Source organism: Ylistrum balloti, unplaced genomic scaffold (genome assembly GCF_031769215.1).
Source record: "Ylistrum balloti isolate Yb309-2 unplaced genomic scaffold, AGI_CSIRO_Ybal_v1 Utg369676, whole genome shotgun sequence".
Classification (NCBI taxonomy): domain Eukaryota; kingdom Metazoa; phylum Mollusca; class Bivalvia; order Pectinida; family Pectinidae; genus Ylistrum; species Ylistrum balloti.
Window position 1 is genome coordinate 102,652 of NW_026781919.1, and position 19,352 is coordinate 122,003.

The 19,352-nt window shown below is 36.9% G+C and overlaps 2 protein-coding genes across 2 annotated transcripts in view; both read right to left on the reverse strand.

Moving 5' to 3' along the window:
• Positions 1–13,734, reverse strand: part of LOC132563623 (uncharacterized) — a 102,477-nt gene extending 88,743 nt beyond the window's left edge. The window contains exons 1-2 of the mRNA XM_060228367.1: positions 11,591–13,734; positions 474–982 (exon numbers count right to left, since the gene is read on the reverse strand). Of these exons, the coding sequence (XP_060084350.1) occupies positions 474–982; positions 11,591–13,734 (2,653 nt within the window). The remainder of the gene's footprint in view (positions 1–473; positions 983–11,590) is intronic.
• Positions 13,735–13,748: 14 nt separating this feature from the next.
• LOC132563764 (serine-rich adhesin for platelets-like) overlaps positions 13,749–19,352 on the reverse strand; it is a 69,699-nt gene continuing 64,095 nt past the window's right edge. The window contains exons 6-7 of the mRNA XM_060228519.1: positions 13,853–17,650; positions 13,749–13,761 (exon numbers count right to left, since the gene is read on the reverse strand). Of these exons, the coding sequence (XP_060084502.1) occupies positions 13,749–13,761; positions 13,853–17,650 (3,811 nt within the window). The remainder of the gene's footprint in view (positions 13,762–13,852; positions 17,651–19,352) is intronic.

Below are 19,352 nucleotides of genomic sequence, written 5' to 3' on the forward strand. Positions count from 1 at the left end.
CAATAGTGAAGATTTAAATTGAAGCCTACGCCCACAATTCTATAGTACCATAATTAACTCAGGATAGCCTCGAGATCAACAAATATGTGTCAAAATTTTCCTAATCTCCCAGTAACAGTTTCCAGCTGGAATGTCGCCAAAGATCCACCAATAAATATCACCTGGGACTTCTTAAGGTACTCTACACAATGAGGCTTAAGAAATGACATCAACAGTGACCTTCAATGATCCTTATGTTATAGTGACAGCTTTGATATCTAAATAAGTTTTTTAGTATTTTTTAGAATTTAAAAACAGAATTTCCTTTATCTGAAAATAAAATTCAAATCACCATTTACGCCATTTTTTCAGGCAGGACCGGATATTTTGAATTTTTATCATGTCAGTCATGACGCCATCAACTTCAAGAGAAATTCCTTCTCTTATGATCTTGTTTGATAGAAAGTTTACAAGGATGAATAAATCTTACATACCTGTTATTGATACATTTGAAGCATTCAAAGCAGATTTTCTTGCAGCAGATTTATCTTTCCGCCTTCTTCTATCCGAACTTGACCTTTGAACTTTTGAACTGCTGTCACTGTCTGTGGTCGTGACTCGTAATCCACCACCTGTCACTTCAGTATCCATCTTTGTATCTTCTTGCGTAATTCCTTTTTTTACACCACTATCCAATAATGATGATTTTACACCTGACCTACTTTCACTTTCATCTACTTTCACTTTACCTATACTTAATCCTTTTGTATCCAAATCACTGGATTTAACTGCGGATTGTTTGGTAAAAGCGTCCACTGCACTTTTCTCTGGGATGAGATGAGACTGTGTTTCCTTGGTTGATTCTGTGTTGACTGTGATAGGCGACACCTGTTTTGTTTGACTAGACTGTAACTCTACTGTAGACTTATCACCAGCCTCTGCAGCTGACTGTTCCTGTCTGTTGTCGAGTGAGACCAGGCCTCCATCATCAACCTTACCAAATCTGCAGCAGAAAGCATTATAAAGATAACAAATTCCATTAAAATAGTCAATATTGAGTTTTCTCAAAGAAAAGACAAGACAGGTTCTGTTTTATTCTGGAAACCATCTGAACTCATTATTTGATTAATAATATCCAGGTTGACAAATGAACATGCGGTAAAGCGTATCATATAAAACACAGCTGAAGATTACGGCCCATGGGAAATGTTTCACAGTAAAAACACATATATACAACACCGGAGAGATAACAATGTCCAGACTTGCCAGACATAAACAGAGAGTCTACAGATCCCACAGGTATAACTTTAGTCTAACAACATGACAGACCATAGCCTAATCTAAATACTAAACCAGCAGTTATTATAAAGTAAAGGAGAAATATACCTACATGTATACACTAGTCAGATAACAACCTTCATCCTTAAAGATGTAAAGCATATGGGTTTGATTTTTGATTTTCAAGAGGAGGATGTTAAAAGGAAGATGTATGTAAAATGGTTATGTAATCAATTGTTAAAAATCCAGGCATGATAATAGGCATGTTTTCTTTGTAAATACACTTCTGAACTTTCTGTATTAGGATTCTGATATCTCGATCCTCACTATTTATTACAACAGCCTTGAGATATACAGACATTATTGTCTGTATCAGGCAGTAATACAGGTGCCAACAATTCGACACTGACTCCAAGAATAATTTGACTTATTGCAAGAAGAATTGGACAGTCACTATAAAAAAAACCTAGAAGTCTGCCAATTTTCACTGACTTAAAACACTACTATATCTATCCTGCAATGATGAGTCCCGATTCCTCACTATTACAACAGCCTTCAGAGAAGTATGTCTTGCAATTTTCACTGACATAAAAAAAACCTGCTATAAATATCCTGCAACAATAAGTCCAGGGTGTTTACACGTCAACTTTGACTCAAAGAAGTGGGTGGGCTTATTATGGGATATATTGGAGCATTGCCCTGATTCCTCACTATAAAAACAGCCTTGGGAGTAGAGAGCAGAGTCAAATTTTCACAGACTTAAAACCCTGCTATAAATTTCCTGTAACAATAAGTCCAGGGTGTTTACACGTCAACTTTGGCTCAAAGAAGTGGGTGGGCTTATTATGGGATATATTGGAGCATTGCCCTGATTCCTCACTATAAAAACAGCCTTGGGAGTAGAGAGCAGAGTCAAATTTTCACAGACTTAAAACCCTGCTATAAATTTCCTGTAACAATAAGTCCAGGGTGTTTACACATCAAATTTGATTCAAAGAAGTGGCTGGGCTTATTGCAGTTTGATATACTGGACTGTTGTCTTGATTGCAGAACAATAAAAAAAGGTGTTTTGTTATTTTCTTTCACTTGACAGAAAGCGACATAAGTGGGCTTACTACCAGGTATGGAATACCGTCTGACAAATAAGACAATATGTAAATAGACACTTAAAACAGATTTAATTCTGACAAAGTACAAAAAAAATGGCTGTCATCACTCTCAGACATATACATCATAATTCCAGACTAAATTAAAACTCGTTTTCCAGAGTACTCAACAACCTTGTTTAAACTTGCTCATCATTATGTCAAGAGTTTTGCACATATAGAAGAGATTTCTGGGCGTACCTGTCATTTTCTAGACTTCTCACCTGAGTCGAATTATATATCATCTACATACTGTCATGTCAGTACTAATAGGTTTCCTATGTAAATGACAATGTACACATGTCAAATGCATGTAAAATGTGCAGACAGAATTAATGTACACACTCCTACCAATATTTTTTGTGTGCAGTGGATCAGGAAATATTGAGTAATGTACAGAAGTAAAACCTTAAGATTTGTCAGGGTTCTTACCGTACGTCCAATAAATCATAGCCTCAATCTTCAATAATGTCATGTACCAATTTGTACACAAAGTTGAATTTCAATGCATGCATTTGTTCCAGGCTAACAATACTGAAAATTATTGACAGAGCTCAACTTCAGAAGAAAATCTTTTTTACTGTAGCAAGGTTGTGATGTTCTTTGATTCTAAAAACATCACATGTGTATTAGTTATTTCCTTTCATGTCATTGGCTGGATCAGAATCCTTCTGAGGTCACTGATTTATAGAAACGTAATTGTGAGAAAAATCTGCATCACGATATTGTCAAAATTTGACAACATGGTCGCATTAACATAGTGTTTCTTGTAAAAATTAAATCTGAATGCAAGACTTTGTTATTTCAATACCATTAAAGGGAAATCACACAGTAAAGGAACACAACACATGCTGATTGTAACAACTTTTATCAGAATATTTTGAAATATGTATTTAGTGATGACTAGTCTTCCTCGTCTAATGGCAACATCAGACATAATATTAGTAGACATTTTGTTTTGTCAACGCTGGCTTTTTAGAAATACCCTAACTCAAAACTTACATTCTGGGTGGGAGGATGACCTCACTATCCAAATGACTAATTTATTGAGTTGAGAAAGAAAGCAGTTCTGTACCATTTTTCCTGCCCCCCTGTCACCTCACAATCATTATCAATTTTGATATTTACTTTTACACAAATGATATTAACTACTTCTAGAATAAAGTCAATCTTACAGAAATAAATCTGATGTTTGTTGTGAAAATTTAACATCAACCATAATTGCCAATTCATAACAAACATCAGATGTACATCAAATTAATATCACTGTGTATCATTAAATATAGGAATACATATGTGAAAACCATTGATGAATAAAATGGTAAACTATATGTAGGACTGTATACGAGTACCACATGAATATCACAAAATAACAAATCATACAGGATTACATCGGAATACCACATTAACATCAAAGAATAATATACCATACCGGACTGTATGTATCACATGAATATCCCAAATGTTACACTAAATAGGACTGTACGTAAATACCATATGAATATCACAGAATAATTAATGTACCACTATTAGGAATACCATATCAATGGTCAGTTTGTTTGGTAGTTTGATGTGTGTTTATAATTACCCTGAGAACAGTGAAGGTCATTTTGTGACAGGATCACTACGTAGTATATGGTCAAACGACCTCACTGAACAACATATGGGAGGCAAGTCCCCAAACAATTAAGCCATCCAGAGCAATTAAAGTTTATTTCTCACCAAAGGACACAACCACATCAGCACAGACTAGTACACTTCTCAGCTTCCTCAGAAATACAAACCACCATTGGTAGAGGGCATTGAACCACTCACCTCAGATCTTTACGTGAGGTTACGTCAGCCAACCATCCACCCGACTAAACTATCCCAACTCCTCCATATGAAGAGTACAGTATACTCTACCACAAGATAATAAATAGATATGATACAAAGAGATATAAATACACTTACCATTAACTGTTTCATCCGATTCCTAAATACACCTGAAATATCTAAGACACATCTGTATAGCTCTAACGATCACAAATAGTCTTCTTGTACCAAGTATGTGTCCACAGTTTAACGTAAAGCTAATACCAACGGTAAATCCCGGTCTCCTATTTTATATAAATAAACATACTTCACCCAAAGTTTACACTTTTGTCACTCTTTTCACCACCCTTTGCGTCTTTTAAAGGTATTAATCTATTTTTAGCTTCTGTAATTCCCTCAATCCGTTTGTATGACAGATAAAATTGTGAAGTTTCTAACACATCCACACTCGGACAGTTCAATGAAGCTCAGGTAATATAAGAAGAGAGATTGTCTACGGTTCACACCTATATGAGATGACAAATGTATCATAGTTACATCACTCACCTAACACACTGTATAAAACCATCAGATGTTACAGGTAACTAATTGGAATATTTATACCTTTCTCTAAACTGACACACCTGTAGGGTTTTCCCTGTATAACACCTGAAACATTTACAGTGGCTTAACACCTGAAAGGATTTCCTTGGTATAGAACACACACAAACCTGTTTAACTCTGGACACAGGCAGTAATGGTAGCATTGGTTTTTCTCTAATCCGGTATTTACCTAAAGGGATTTCACACAAGACACCAGTATCTATCTACATACATGCCTATAACGTCAATGGGTTTCTATGACCATACAGGTCAATTGGAGTTATGTCCCTTGACCTGTCACTCCTCATGAGTCATGAATTATGTCCAGCATTTAAAAGGAAACATAACTATTACATGTTAGCCATCAAGCTCAATGACCTCCAGACATTCATAATGTTCATTATATGGACAGATATAAACTTTGTGCAGCGGGCGTTATCATTGTCTCAATACTCTGACAAAAACTGTCAATTGTTGCTTGGTCTACACATAATGCTTATGTTGCTAATTTTGACATATATCGTCAAAGAAAGAATTAGCTTTACTTTCTTAAAAAAAAATCAAATCTGTAAGAAATGACAGTTTAATTGGAAATACAGTACCTGTATTACTTAAGGGGTTATCCTACTAATTAGTGCTGAATTTATACAAATTATAACTCTAAATTCATTTAAAATTTTCCTATAATTAAAATCTGAAAAACAATTGAAAACTTGATAAACTCCTGTTTAATCTGTCATATATATGTCACACGGAAAAGATTATGAAAGTATGCTTTCTGTGCAAGTAACCATAAGTAAAGAATGACTTTTAAGACCCTACTACAGAATGACTTTTAAGACACTACATAAGTAAAGAATGACTTTTAAGACACTACAGAATGACTTTTAAGTCACTACTACAGAATGACTTTCAAGACACTACAGAATGACTTTTAAGTCACTACTACAGAATGACTTTTAAGACACTACAGAATGACTTTTAAGACACTACAGAATGACTTTTAAGACACTACAGAATGACTTTTAAGTCACACTACAGAATGACTTTTAAGTCACTACTACAGAATGACTTTTAAGACACTACAGAATGACTTTTAAGACACTACATTAACACTAGCTATAACTGAAATCAGGATCAAGACCTACATTCACATCACAGAAGTCACTATCTTCTTCATTCCAAATTAGATTTTTCAAATGTCAAATGCATACTTAATCTTACAGTGGTCTTAATTTAATTAACCAAATTCCATTTAAGTGTCAAAAAAACTGACCAAAATGTGATTTAGTATATCCTAGCTATTATAAATATGAAATGGATTCAAATTTTAATTTGATTTCCACACTGATTATTTCATCAACTCTTAACACATAATAATGATTTATCAGCTTTTTAACACATACGGTAATAATGATTTATCAGCTTCTTAACACATAATAATGATTTAACAGCTACTTCACACATAATAATGATTTAACAGCTACTTCACACATAATAATGATTTATCAGCTAATCGTATATATCAAACCATGAAGAATAAAGGACCACCTGTTACTAATACCGATAAAATCCAAACCTTTTACAATCCCATGATGTCGTGGAAATGACACAGAATCGACACCCACTTCCTTACTCTACTGTATACACTACACTGAAGGTTACTCCCAGTTTCTATTACGTCCTTGCAAATGTATTGTATTTTCATGCAAACAATCGTGTGTTAAAGTTTCCTTCCTTGGTAGACAGACCTAAGTGTGTACTCCATAGAAAACATTTGTCCTTCATAGTAAAACACTTAGATACAATTACTCCTGTGAGGCCACACCAATAAAATAACTATATTGTAAACATGGATTAAGGCCATGCTAATAAAATCCTGATATTGTACAGCACATGTTAAGACTACAACAATAAAATCACAATATTGTACAACTCCTGTTATGGCCACGCCAATTAAATAACAATATTGTACAACTTGGATAAGAGTTATGCCAGTAAAATCACAATATTGTACAACTCCTGTTAAGGCCATACCAATTAAATCACAACACAGATAGAAGTTATCCCAGTTAAATCACAATATTGTACAACTCCTGTTAAGGCCACACCAACAAAATCACAATATTTTACAACACAGAGAGAAGTTATGCCAGTAAAATCACTATATTGTATAACTCCTGTTAAGGCCACACCAACAAAATCACAATATTGTACAACTTGGATAAGAGTTATGCCAGTAAAATCACTATATTGTACAACATGGATAGGAGTTAAGCCAACAAAATCATAATATTTTACAACACATATTAAGACAACAATCTTTGAAGAGTATTTGATCCTACCATATTTAGTTATTGTGAAGAAGATTTTTAAACTTCCAACAAAATGATCTATTTTTGGCCTCGCCTCTCAGGCCCCTGGGGGTTAAGGACAAAATAATTAAATATTTTGGTTCACTTTCAGCAAATCAAAGGTTTCTACAAAATTTACCTGAAACTGGTTTAGGAGTTTTCAGAAGAAGTCAAAAAAGTAAAAAGTTTATAGATGGAAGACAGATGACCCTAGACAAAGGGGGATGGCAATAGGTCACCATGAGACTTTGTCTCAGGTGACCTCCTTTATAGGCCACACCAATAAAATCACAATATAGCATAACATGTATTAAGGCCAAGCCAGTAAAATCAAGATAATCTGTACACTTGTATAAGGGACAAGGGAGGTTTTTAAAACTTCATATCCCTATTATATATGAGAAACAGATTAAAACATTAAGTACTTGTAAACAAGACCATCAAAACCAAAAACAAAGTCTACTCCAGAAATTCAATATGATCTTGATATTGAAGTGCAAAAATACTCGGAGTTCTAAATCTATGTGAATGTGAAGAAAATCTACAACTTAATATAAAAATTTTTGATGAAAAAAACTATTTACTTCTATTGCCAAATGAAAAATTAAATGGAAAACAATTGCCAGATGATTAAACACGTCAAAAAGCTAACAATATTTTACTTGTACAGAACACATGCCTCTTAACAATCCCAGATAATTAAACACATCAAAAAAGTTAACATCGTCTTGTAAGTTCTACAGAACACATGCCTCTCAGTACAGATATAAAATGAATCAAGAATCAACATATAATTCATTTGCTTGGCCCCATCGAGACATAGACCTTTTCCCACAACCAAATCTAAACAAACCAGAGTTAAGTAAGGAACGAAACAACTGTTCCACTTCGATCAACATTACCGAACATTACAGAGAGAAAAGTTCCACATGTCTCAATTTCTACTCTTAGCGTGTGCTTCTTGTCAGTCTTTTATCATACTGACTATGTATTTAACACCAGTGAAGACTTCATATTGATATGTATATGCTCTTAGACCTGGTCTGTTCCTTCTCACCAAGCAGATTACCTAAACTTGAAATAACACATTTTTTCCCATTACATCAAAAAGCCAGAATAGTGGAATTCTCGTTCTCAACATTACACCATACTTTACATAAATACTTGTACAAATGGCATGCTTTACGACCCGGCATTGATATTAATACCTCTGGTTAACAGGAAGGTGTTGCATTAACCATATGGTAACATGCAACGCATTCATCTGTTTTTTAACCAAACAAAAAAAACTTCTTCATTACAATCCATTTAATCAAAACATTTAACATATAGCATTTCAGAGAACAATTTAGACGAACTGTTAATGGTGACACTTTTTTCCTCATGATTATCAACCCCTTTGACAAGGAACTTCAGATATACAATTGAACAATTTAAATAAAATCAAATGTTTACTTCAAAGTTTGGAAGGGATTGACAAAATACTTCACATTATACAGGGTCTTCGAGTTATAAGAGTTTGATATAACAAGGTTTGATGGGACTTCTATATTAATTTCGAGATAAGGTAACAAAGAATCAAATAATTCACTTAAAAGATTAAAAAATCTTCGTTGAATGTCTTGACCTTACTATGAACCAGGGACAAACCTTTATCCAAAAATCAGTCCGGCCTGACCAATCAGTGATCAGTCTGGTCTGACCAATCGAGAACCAGCTTGACCTGACCAATCAGAAAATGTTTCACCTGCCTCATCAAGAATCATTTGGCCTGACCAATCAGAGATTGTTTTAAAGTGCCCAATCAGGAACAGGCCTGGCCAGACCTCGCATGACAATCGTTCAATTTGAGACCATTTCACAAAATCTCAAAATTGCCTAACCAAACAGCTCAATCAACATGACCATCTTATCAATAATACAAAGGCTACCAAGACTGGTGCCTTATAACTTCTGATAATGAATAGGCCTGTTAAGACATTACTAATCAGGTAAAATTGGTGATCATTTTCATGCAACACACATATTTATTTCCTCACTTGGTGCCTATAAGTACAGACTTATAACTATCTATCCATACAATAACCATCTCTGAACTTGAACAAGTCTTGCATTATAATCAGTTCTGAAGATTGAGACTTACTCATACCAGTAGATAATGAGTAATTAAGTGTGAAACAACAGGGAAAACACAGTTGTCAAGTGCCATAACCACGACCCCCAAGTCTCCAACATGATAATTGACAGATTCTACCAATTGAGTCAAGGAAGCATGCTTCTTCAACTTAGTGACAGAAATCATATTTATACTAGCCACATTGACCTGTTCCTTTTACACAAGTGTAGGTTATAAGCATGGAATGTGTTCACACTGTATAAGTAGAATTGGATGGCACAGAATTCACATCATTTCTTTTTCAAATACTGTCATACACCACTGTAGGTCAATGTCCAGTGGTCATTTGAGTGATTTCCTCTAAACACCTGGCTAGGTGTGACCAATTACTGGCTGTCATTTCTGCTATAAACAAGTTCACCTTGATGTACCTGTTGTGACAGGTAATGTTTTCATAATTTGCATTAAATCAAAAACTAACCCAGAAGTCAGATCAAAGGTGTGAATCCCTTTAAAAGTACAGCATGAACTCAAAATGACCTCCTCCACACCAAAATCCAAAATTGCAAAAAGAATTATCAGTCAGAAAATATTTCACAAATCCAAATCAGAGACAAAGTACAAGCTCACAAAGATGTGATCAAAGACAAATATCAACCTCACTTGTAAAGAAAAAATTCAATCAGAAAAATAGTTCATGAATCTTTATGCTTATTATAACTTCAAATTAATTAGGCCAACTAAACAAGTTTAAAAAAGGATATATATACAAAAGTATATGATATTCTGTTAACAGGTGTCAATGTCATGAAATTCTTGTTAAATGAAATAAACAGTGCTTAATTTAACAGGACATGGTCAAGCATTATGAAAATTCACTAAATGTGAATATATTGAGAATTTCAAATCAACAGTTAGAAACCAGAAATGTGCCAAACAACATTTACATTATAAGTATTCATAATATTTTTTTATTTATACATCTATATGATTTGTATAATATTTTTTCTTTAATGAAGACATGGCAAAATAAGAGATCCAAAAGGGATCTTGGTGCACATCATTGTTTGATCTTTATTTCCTCTTTCCCTTCATTTTTTCTTGTCTTTCCTTTTTTTCGCTCTTAATAAAGAAATTTGATCGTACCTTTGCTAGGGATCAAGGGAAACATAAATAGGAAATTTGTGAAAGATCTATGCTGTAATTCTCAAGAAATTGCAATTTTAAAATCCAAGATGGCCACCTGTCGGCCATTTTGTTTTTCTGGTCAGGCCCAAAATCGAATAGGCATAATAAGGGACCAAAGGGAACTGAAATTTCAGAAAGATTCATACAGCACTTTTCAAGAAATAGCAATAACGAAAATTGTTCATAGATGGACGGCTGGACCACAAACCACAGACAGATGGAGGTTTGAATAGCCTACTGTCTGATGATGAAGGGCTAAAACTTTTCATAACTGACTTTTTTTCTTTAATGAATATTCTGTACGAGACATGTTGTGGTGTGTGTCACTGTGACAAATTGCTCAGCTAAACTCCATGCCAACTGATCAAAGGGAAATAACTGCTCTTTACTTAAGGAAATATATTTATTGATAATGATAGGAACAAACCCAGGGGGTCAAAAATCTTCATTAACACTGTATGCACCAGTAACCAAATATTTCATGCCAAGAATACATGATAGCTTTTTCATCATAACTCCTTTGATAACATCTTTGTTTGAAATATAAAATGTACCATGAAACTTTTATCTCCGCAGTTTTACTTTCAACCTTTTGTCATCAGGTTGAATATAAAAAGTTTACAATAATTTGATATTGAAACTGAAAAACTTTTTTCATGCATTTTGAATAAATTTAAGATTGGGCAAAAATTTTAAGTTTTATGCATGCATAAATATTCAGTGATGTTTGCAGTACAAGATAAATACTTAAGATGTTTTACAAACATATCACTGTAGAATTTCATCGCTCTATGTTTTAAACACACAGGTAGGAATTAGTGTATAATTAAAATGTCATCATCTTCAGGACAGTATTTTTTTTATTAATTATAATTAGATAAGATACCATGGTGATAAGCATGTTTATTAAGTACTGTAAACATACATATTAATTTAGTGCTTTCTGCATTATTGTACTTCAATATCAATATGCTAATTGATTTTTCTGTATGTCTTTAATACATATAGAAATGATTTCAGAAACACAAATTTACTGTGTCCCTCATTTGTCCAAAAAATGATATTGCTCAAAATTTTTTGTTTCACCAATGTAAGTATGTTTACAGTTTGTCGTAGATGTTTTACCCACTTACCTTTTGGATTCTGCGATAGCCATCATCTGGGACGTATCAGATTTACTCCGCTGTAAATCTTTCTTGCGTAACACTCTTTTCACTTTTGAACCAGATTTCTTATCCTTGGATGTATCACTGCCACCTTCTTTGGACATCACTTTAGCAAGTAATTCCGAATCAGATAAATATTCTGCGTTATCCAACAACAAATCATCCAGATTAAAGTCAGGTGACTTCGCTAAAATTTGTTTGATGTCCATAGGTGTAATAACTTTTGGTGGAGTTTTCCCATGGAGGGGAGTTCGTGATGATTCCGAGTCCTTTTCTCCAACAGATCGACTCCGTCTGTACTCTGCTGATTTCTCTCCTGTCCTCCTCAACATGCGTCTACTCCTGCCTTTTTCCTTCGACGAGCTGTCATCGGATGACCCATGTTTGCGTTCTGCTGCCGTCGAGCTGACAGACTTTTCATCCTCTGTGGGTTTCTTAAATTTCTTTTCCAATTCTCTCTCTTGTAATCTTGACTTTTCTTCTAACTTTCTCTGAATCCTAGCTTCTAATTTTGACTTTGCATCCAAACTAACTTGTCGCTCAACACTTTTCCTTTCTCGACTACTGCTGAGGTCTGACCTCCTGGAAGAGATTTTCTTGCTCTCTTCTTTACTCTGTGAAGTGTTGGGTAAAGGTTGTTGCACAGATGAGGATGCTTTGACCTTTCCAGATGTTTTAGTCTTCTGTTCAGGTTTGACCTGAATGTCTGAAGCCTCTATCACTTGTGGTTGTACAAGAGAAGAACTTATCTGTTTCCCTTTCTGAGTTAAATCAGGTGTTTTTGTCTCTATCTTTTTAGATGAAACACTTATAGCTGCTTTTGACACAGCTTCAGAAGATACATTGGAATCTTGAGACACCGGTTGTGACTTTAAGAGTACATTTTCTTGTTTAGAATCCAATGATTTTCTAGAACTGCTAGACTCAGAAACCACAGACGAGACTTTATCCTTGGACTCTGTTGGTTCTAGAGAAGGAGTCTTGCGATCAGCGGACCTATTAACCTCCTTGGCGCTGGCTAACACCCTTTTGTCAGGACTTCTCCTTGAGCTAAGGACCTTCTGTTCTTTTCTGGTGTCTGCAGCATTTATTTGGAGCTGTGTAGTAGATACAGATGATGATGCTTTTTTGTTGACTTTCACAGTCTCAGCAGATGTCCCCTGCTTCACATCTTTAGTGGCAGCCTGAACAGAAGCTGCCGGCTTCACATCTTTAGTGGCTGTCTGGACAGAAGCTGCTGGCTTCACATCTTTAGTGGCTGACTGGACAGAAGCTGCTGGCTTCACATCTTTTGTGGCTGTCTGAATAGAAGCTGCTTGCTTCACATCTTTTGTGGCAGCCTGGACAGAAGCTGCTAGCTTCACATCTTTAGTGGTTGACTGGACAGAAGCTGCTGGCTTCACGTCTTTAGTGGCTGACTGGACAGAAGCTGCTGACTTCACATCTTTAGTGGCTGACTGGACAGAAGCTGCTGGCTTCACATCTTTAGTGGCTGACTGGACAGAAGCTGCTGACTTCACATCTTTAGTGGCTGACTGGACAGAAGCTGCTGGCTTCACATCTTTAGTGGCTGACTGGACAGAAGCTGCTGGCTTCACATCTTTAGTGGCTGACTGAATAGAAACTGCTGGCTTCACATCTTTAGCAGTGGCCTGGACAGATAATGCTGGCTTCTCATCTGTAGTAGTGGCAGGGATAGAAACTGCTGGCTTCACATCTTTAGAAGAAACAGAATCTTTCTGTTTGACTTGAACTACAGTCTGTGACTTTGATGGTGGAAGCACATTTTGATCAGATAAATTACTTTCAGTAAGCTGTGATTTAATTTCAATACCTTTGACCTGACTTGTCTTCGGTTCCTCAGACACATCCTTTGAGAACTTCGAGACGGAATGTTTCTCCTGAGTCAAAGCCTCCTGTGTTGTTTTGGACAGCACAGGTTTCATTTCTAACACACTTTTCTGTGTAGTATGGTCTTGTTTCTTATCCAATGATGATTGCTTTTGAACCCTACTGGACGAAGAAACTTTTCCCTCAGGTGGTTGAGGAGCTGTTTCGACATGAGAATCAGAAGACACCTTCCCCGAGTCTTCTGGTTTCTCTCCCAACATCTCCTGTATACTCCTCACTGAAGATCTCTGGTAAGGCGTTTTCTTCGCTGGCTGATCTGTTTTCACTTTTTGTCCATCACTTTTGTCGGCTTTTTGTTTGACAGTTACGGTGGAAGACCTGACATTAGATCCCATTGTTTCTTTGGGAGTATCAGGCTGTGCCTGCCGTGAAGCCACCATTTCAGTTTGTTGGGACACCGTAGGTTTTATAGCCACAGTTTCAGATTTTACTTTCGATGAATCAATTGAGGTCTTATCAGCCTCAATACTTTGTACACTCATCACAGTGGCAGGTGAGCAACCAGAAGAAGACGATTGAGAGTCTATATCTTCCTCACCCTCAAACATCTGAGGTTCTGGTGTACCTCCCAATGCAGCTGGAATATTGGGGAGTTGTCTCCTCTTTTTCTGAGGTTTATCGTCTTCAGTACTGTCTTGCTTTTCTAATTTTTCTTCTGGCTGTACACTTAGAAGTTTCCCACTGTCAAACTGAGCTTCTCCATAAAGAAGACGTTGACGTCTAATTTCAAGGGAAGACAACTCCTTTTCAGGATAACCAGCCTTCCTTTGCGAATCTTCCTCAGCTGTGGAAGAAATATCACTATCGTTAAAACGTTCTCGAAATTTGGAAAATTTACTGGCAAGGTACACTTTCCCGTCTTGTGCATCTCTTTCAGGGCTTGCCGTCAACCTCTGTGAACCATCCCTTAGACTGCTTGAACGTGATATTACAGACGGGACCATTTTCAGTGGGGAACCTTCTTTCAAACTTCGCGACCTTGCCAGTTTTGAAATATCCTCATTACTTCCGTTACCTCGACTCGCAGAAGTATGGAATAGGGAAGGAGCAATGTCAGACATTTTGATATTTTCACTTGTTTTGTCACCATCACCAAATTTAGCAGCAAGAAAGGCAAGCTGACGACGTCGTTCATCTTTGTACAGCGCAATTCTTTCCATACGACTTAATTCTGTATTAGACGGACTTTCCACTTCCTGTGAGATTCCATTTGAGGGTGACAATGGTTCTTCTTGACCTTTAGCAAGCAAACTTGCAACATCTGTGGTCTTAGCTCTGACTTGCCCATATGGCTTCTGTGTCTTACGAGTAGATTCACTGACTTCAGGAGTCTTTAGTGTTTCATTTTCCTGTTTTTCATTTCCTACGTCTTCCTGTAGATGACTTGACTTTGACCGAACATAATGTTTAATTTTTCTTGATTTTAAGTCACTTGGTTTAATGCAGCGTGCTTCTTCGAGTCCTTTCTGACTTTCATCATCATTTGTGTTATCGTCTTCCTTTGGTGCAGTATAAGTGTCAATATTTGATTTTGTTTCAACTTTTGTTGTTGTCTCCATGACAACCTTGGGTGCTGATTTTGTGTCAACTTTTGTAGCAGATTTTGCTTGAAGACTTTCCAAATTTTTTCTGTCTGGTTGTTTTTTATCGAGGACGACATTAGAGTTATATGTTAGATCGGTTTTAACACTAACTGTCTCCTGAGATGGTTTGACTTCTCTGCCACTTTGGGATACATTAGTGCTAACACTTTTCTGTGTGACATTAAGGTTCTGCTTATTCTTAGAATTTGTTGCAGTAATATCAACAGTTGTTACTTTAGTAGAAACTTTAACATCCACATCAGCACTTTTATCATCCATCTTGGCTTTTTGTTCTTGTTTCTGTTTCACACTTTCCAACATTTTCATTCTGATTTTGTCCTTTTCTTGCAATCTTTCTTTCAATCCTTTATGTCGTTTGATTTCTGTACTTTTACGTTTTTCTCCTTCACCTACGGAAGAAACACTTGGTGTTCTCACTTGTTCTTCCTTGGTATCAGAACTAACAGACGATGTAGACGCTCTCTTTGACTGTCTTTCAGCTGGAATAGGTCTTTGTATATCTGAAGACGTTTCTTTATTAGCAAAAGCTCTTTCTTTTTCTGATCTTTTACTCTCCTCTAAAGATTTCTCGACTCTCTTACTTGTGATATCGGACGTTTTTAAAGCATCCATGTATCTTGATCTGATGTTGTTGGATTCACTTCCTCTAACAATACCTTCACCTTTCTTCTGTTCTAAATCTGTACCTGGCATAATACTGTCTGTTTTCTGTTGGTATGGTGATGGAGACAGTGTGGAAGACTTGGGGTCTGAGGAAGTAGATCCCCTGTTTATACCATACTCTCTGGAAGACCGTTCCAATGAGGACTTAGAGTCAGTGGAGGACATGGATGGCTTATAAGGATACTTATCTACAAAGACAGATGATGTGTCAGAAGAACTAGATGCAGTCCTCAATTTTGTGTCCGTGGATGATGTTGATGCAGACCGCATATCAACAGATGAGGATGAAGACCGAGTATCTGACACAGACCTTGCACCAATACCTGAGTCAGATGGCTCCCTTAAGGAATATTTCTTTTCTAATGCTGTCGCCAATCGGGACCCATCTTTCTCCTCTCTAGAAGAATGACTTCTACTTAATGAACTGGAAAATTTAGATTCCGGTTGGGATGAAACTTTCTCTGTTCGAAGGTCATGACCTCCAGGTGCCCTAGCAGACTGTGACCTATTTAAGGATGACATCGTTCCTGAATCACTAACACCTGTCACTTCATCTCTGGAAGAAAACCTATTTGAATCTGATCCAATTCTGGCTGATATCCTTTGTTCAAGAGTCATGATTTTACTATCGGAGCCTAATCGGGACTTTTGCTGAGACTTGCTATCAGATTCAGATCCAAGCCTTGAAGAAGTCCTGTCTGCTGAAGCAGAAGAATCTCTATCCGAATACTTCCTCTCTAAAGAAGAAAGAGGCGAGTCCTGATTCTGCGTTGATCCAAACCTGGATGCTGTCCTAGAAGTTTCCACATCCTTTAACCTATCGGCTTTGAAGGATAATGGCGAAATAACACTTTCTCTTTTATCAGTTTTAACATCCGTACTAGGAAGTGGTGTTTCTTCTCTACTTCCTTCCTTTTCTAATTCTTTTTTACGTTTTGCCTCGGCATATTTTGTCCTTAAAAGAGGACTGTCTCTTTGAAGAAGAATTTTTTTCACAGCCTCTGCACTAAATGCTCTGGCACTATCACTGTCCTCCAGTGACATTCCCTCTTCAACAGAATCTATACTAGAACTTTTTGGAGGTATCCTGGCATCCTTCAATCGCTGTAATCGATCTCTTGCAGTCTCTGTTCTATTTTCACTTTTATCACCGACCCTACTTTCACTTTTAACTGAATGTTCACTGTCTTTGTCCTTGGTTTCACTTTCTTCACATTTTATTCGTTCTCTTTCCTTGGATTTGTTTTCACTCATGTTAAGAAATTCTCTCCGTCTTTGTTCTCGTTCTAGACGTCGCTTCCTCCAGACCGGCATCGTGTCAGCCTCAGCATCCACCGCACCAGGTGGTTCCATTACTGCTTGATCGGATTTTGCACCTCTTTCGCTCTGTGACCTTTGAACTCCGCTCTTTGGAGAAGTCAAATGCTCACTAGTTGATCTTAACCTGTCTGATAGCGTACTTTGAGATATTTCAACTGGTTCTGTTTTTGAAAGTGTTGCCTCAGTTTCATTTATAGTATCTGGTTTCTTTCTTTGATACTTGCGTTTTATTTCTGCTATAGGGTCCCGTTCTTCAGATTCCCTTCGTGAGGAAGCTAGAGACCCTCTATCTGAATCTGATTTGTCTTCCTCGCCGTAAGAATCACGATATCTGCGATAGGAAGCCTTGTACAATGCAATATCATCATCCTTGTTGACGCCATGTTTTTGTCCTAAGGGAAGATCTTGGTCCTTGTATTTGGTTCCCGGATATCGTCGCCTTACGATGTGAGAGTCAAGATCATCCTCCTTTGGTTTATCTCTTAAAGTTACATCTGCTGATCTGTCTGTATAGTCACTTCGGCCGTACCTGAAAAAGAACATGTAAACAAAATCAAATTCTGAGCAAAATTTCAACTTCAATGTAGAGTAGTTTAACTAGATGACAAGGATACAGCTGTGTCGAGGAGGCTAAGAACAGGAACACTCAGCTGTGTCAATGTGATCTAAAGCTGGGACACACAGCTGTGTCAATGTGATCTAAAGCTGGGACACACAGCTGTGTCAATGTGATCTAAAGCTGGGACACACAGCTGTGTCAATGTGATCTAAAACAGGAACACTCAGCTGTGTCAAGGTGATCTAAAGCTGGGACACACAGCTGTGTCAATGTGATCTAAAGCTGGGACAGACAACTGTGTCAATGTGACCTAAAGCTGGGACAGACAGCTGTGTCAATGTGATCTAAAACAGGGACACACAGCTGTGTCAAGGTGATCTAAAACAGGGACACACAGCTGTGTCAAGGTGACCTAAAGCTTGGACACACAGCAGTGTCAATGTGATCTAAAACAGGGACACACAGCTGTGTCACGGTGACCTAAAACAGGGACACACAGCTGTGTCAATGTGATCTAAAGCTGTGACAAACAGCTGTGTCAAGGTGACCTAAACCAGGGACACACAGCTGTGTCAAGATTATCTAAAGCTGGGACAGACAGTTGTGTCAATGTGATCTAAAACTGGGACACACAGCTGTGTCAATGTGATCTAAAACAGGGACACACAGTTGTGTCAAGATTATCTAAAGCTGGGACAGACAGTTGTGTCAATGTGATCTAAAACTGGGACACACAGTTGTGTCAAGATTATCTAAAGCTGGGACACACAGCTGTGTCAATGTGATCTAAAGCTGGGACACACAGCTATGTCAAGGTGATCTAAACCAGGGACACACAGCAGTGTCAATTTGATCTAAAGCTGGGACTCACAGCTGTGTCAAGGTGACCTAAACCAGGGACACACATTTGTGTCAATGTGATCTAAAGCTGGGACACACAGCTGTGTCAATGTGATCTAAACCAGGGACAGCCAGCTGTTCCAAGGTGTCAAGCATTAGGGACACACATCTATGTCAAAGAGACTTAAACTGAGTATAGTGACAAGGTGACCTAGATCAGAGATACACTGTTGCTGGGTCAAGGTGATCTCCATCAAGAACACAGAGTTATGAAGGCAAACATGAGCATTTACCACAACTATGCCAACATGACCTGAAGCTGGGCCAGACAGCCAAGTTAAGCTGTGTTAACGTGGCCTATAAAGTATGATGACAATGATACATGTCAACAAGGCAGAATCAGGAGAAAATTAAGTATTCCAAACAGCAGGCCATGATCTTGTTAGCTACTATTACACAATAGCATTACCTCTTCCATTTACCTATAGTTCCTTGTATTAACATAACTATGAATGCATCAAGACTCGTTATAGAAATTTTAATACACATATTCAGCACATCTGAGAACACTTATAAATTTATTTACACCAGATTCTGAAGCTTTAATAACAGGTTTAAACCGATATAAAATACAGTTCCCCGCTGGAGGGAGTTATTTCACTATTATGACTACACAAGTCCTATACAAGTCATAAGGCTACACACGGTCAAGGCCACATATCAAAAAGTCAACAGAAAAATAGAATTTCACAATGATGATGAATTTGAAAGAAAACTATTAAATTTTCATCAATTTTTTTTTCTGAAATAATTAATGTGTCAGGTAAAAACA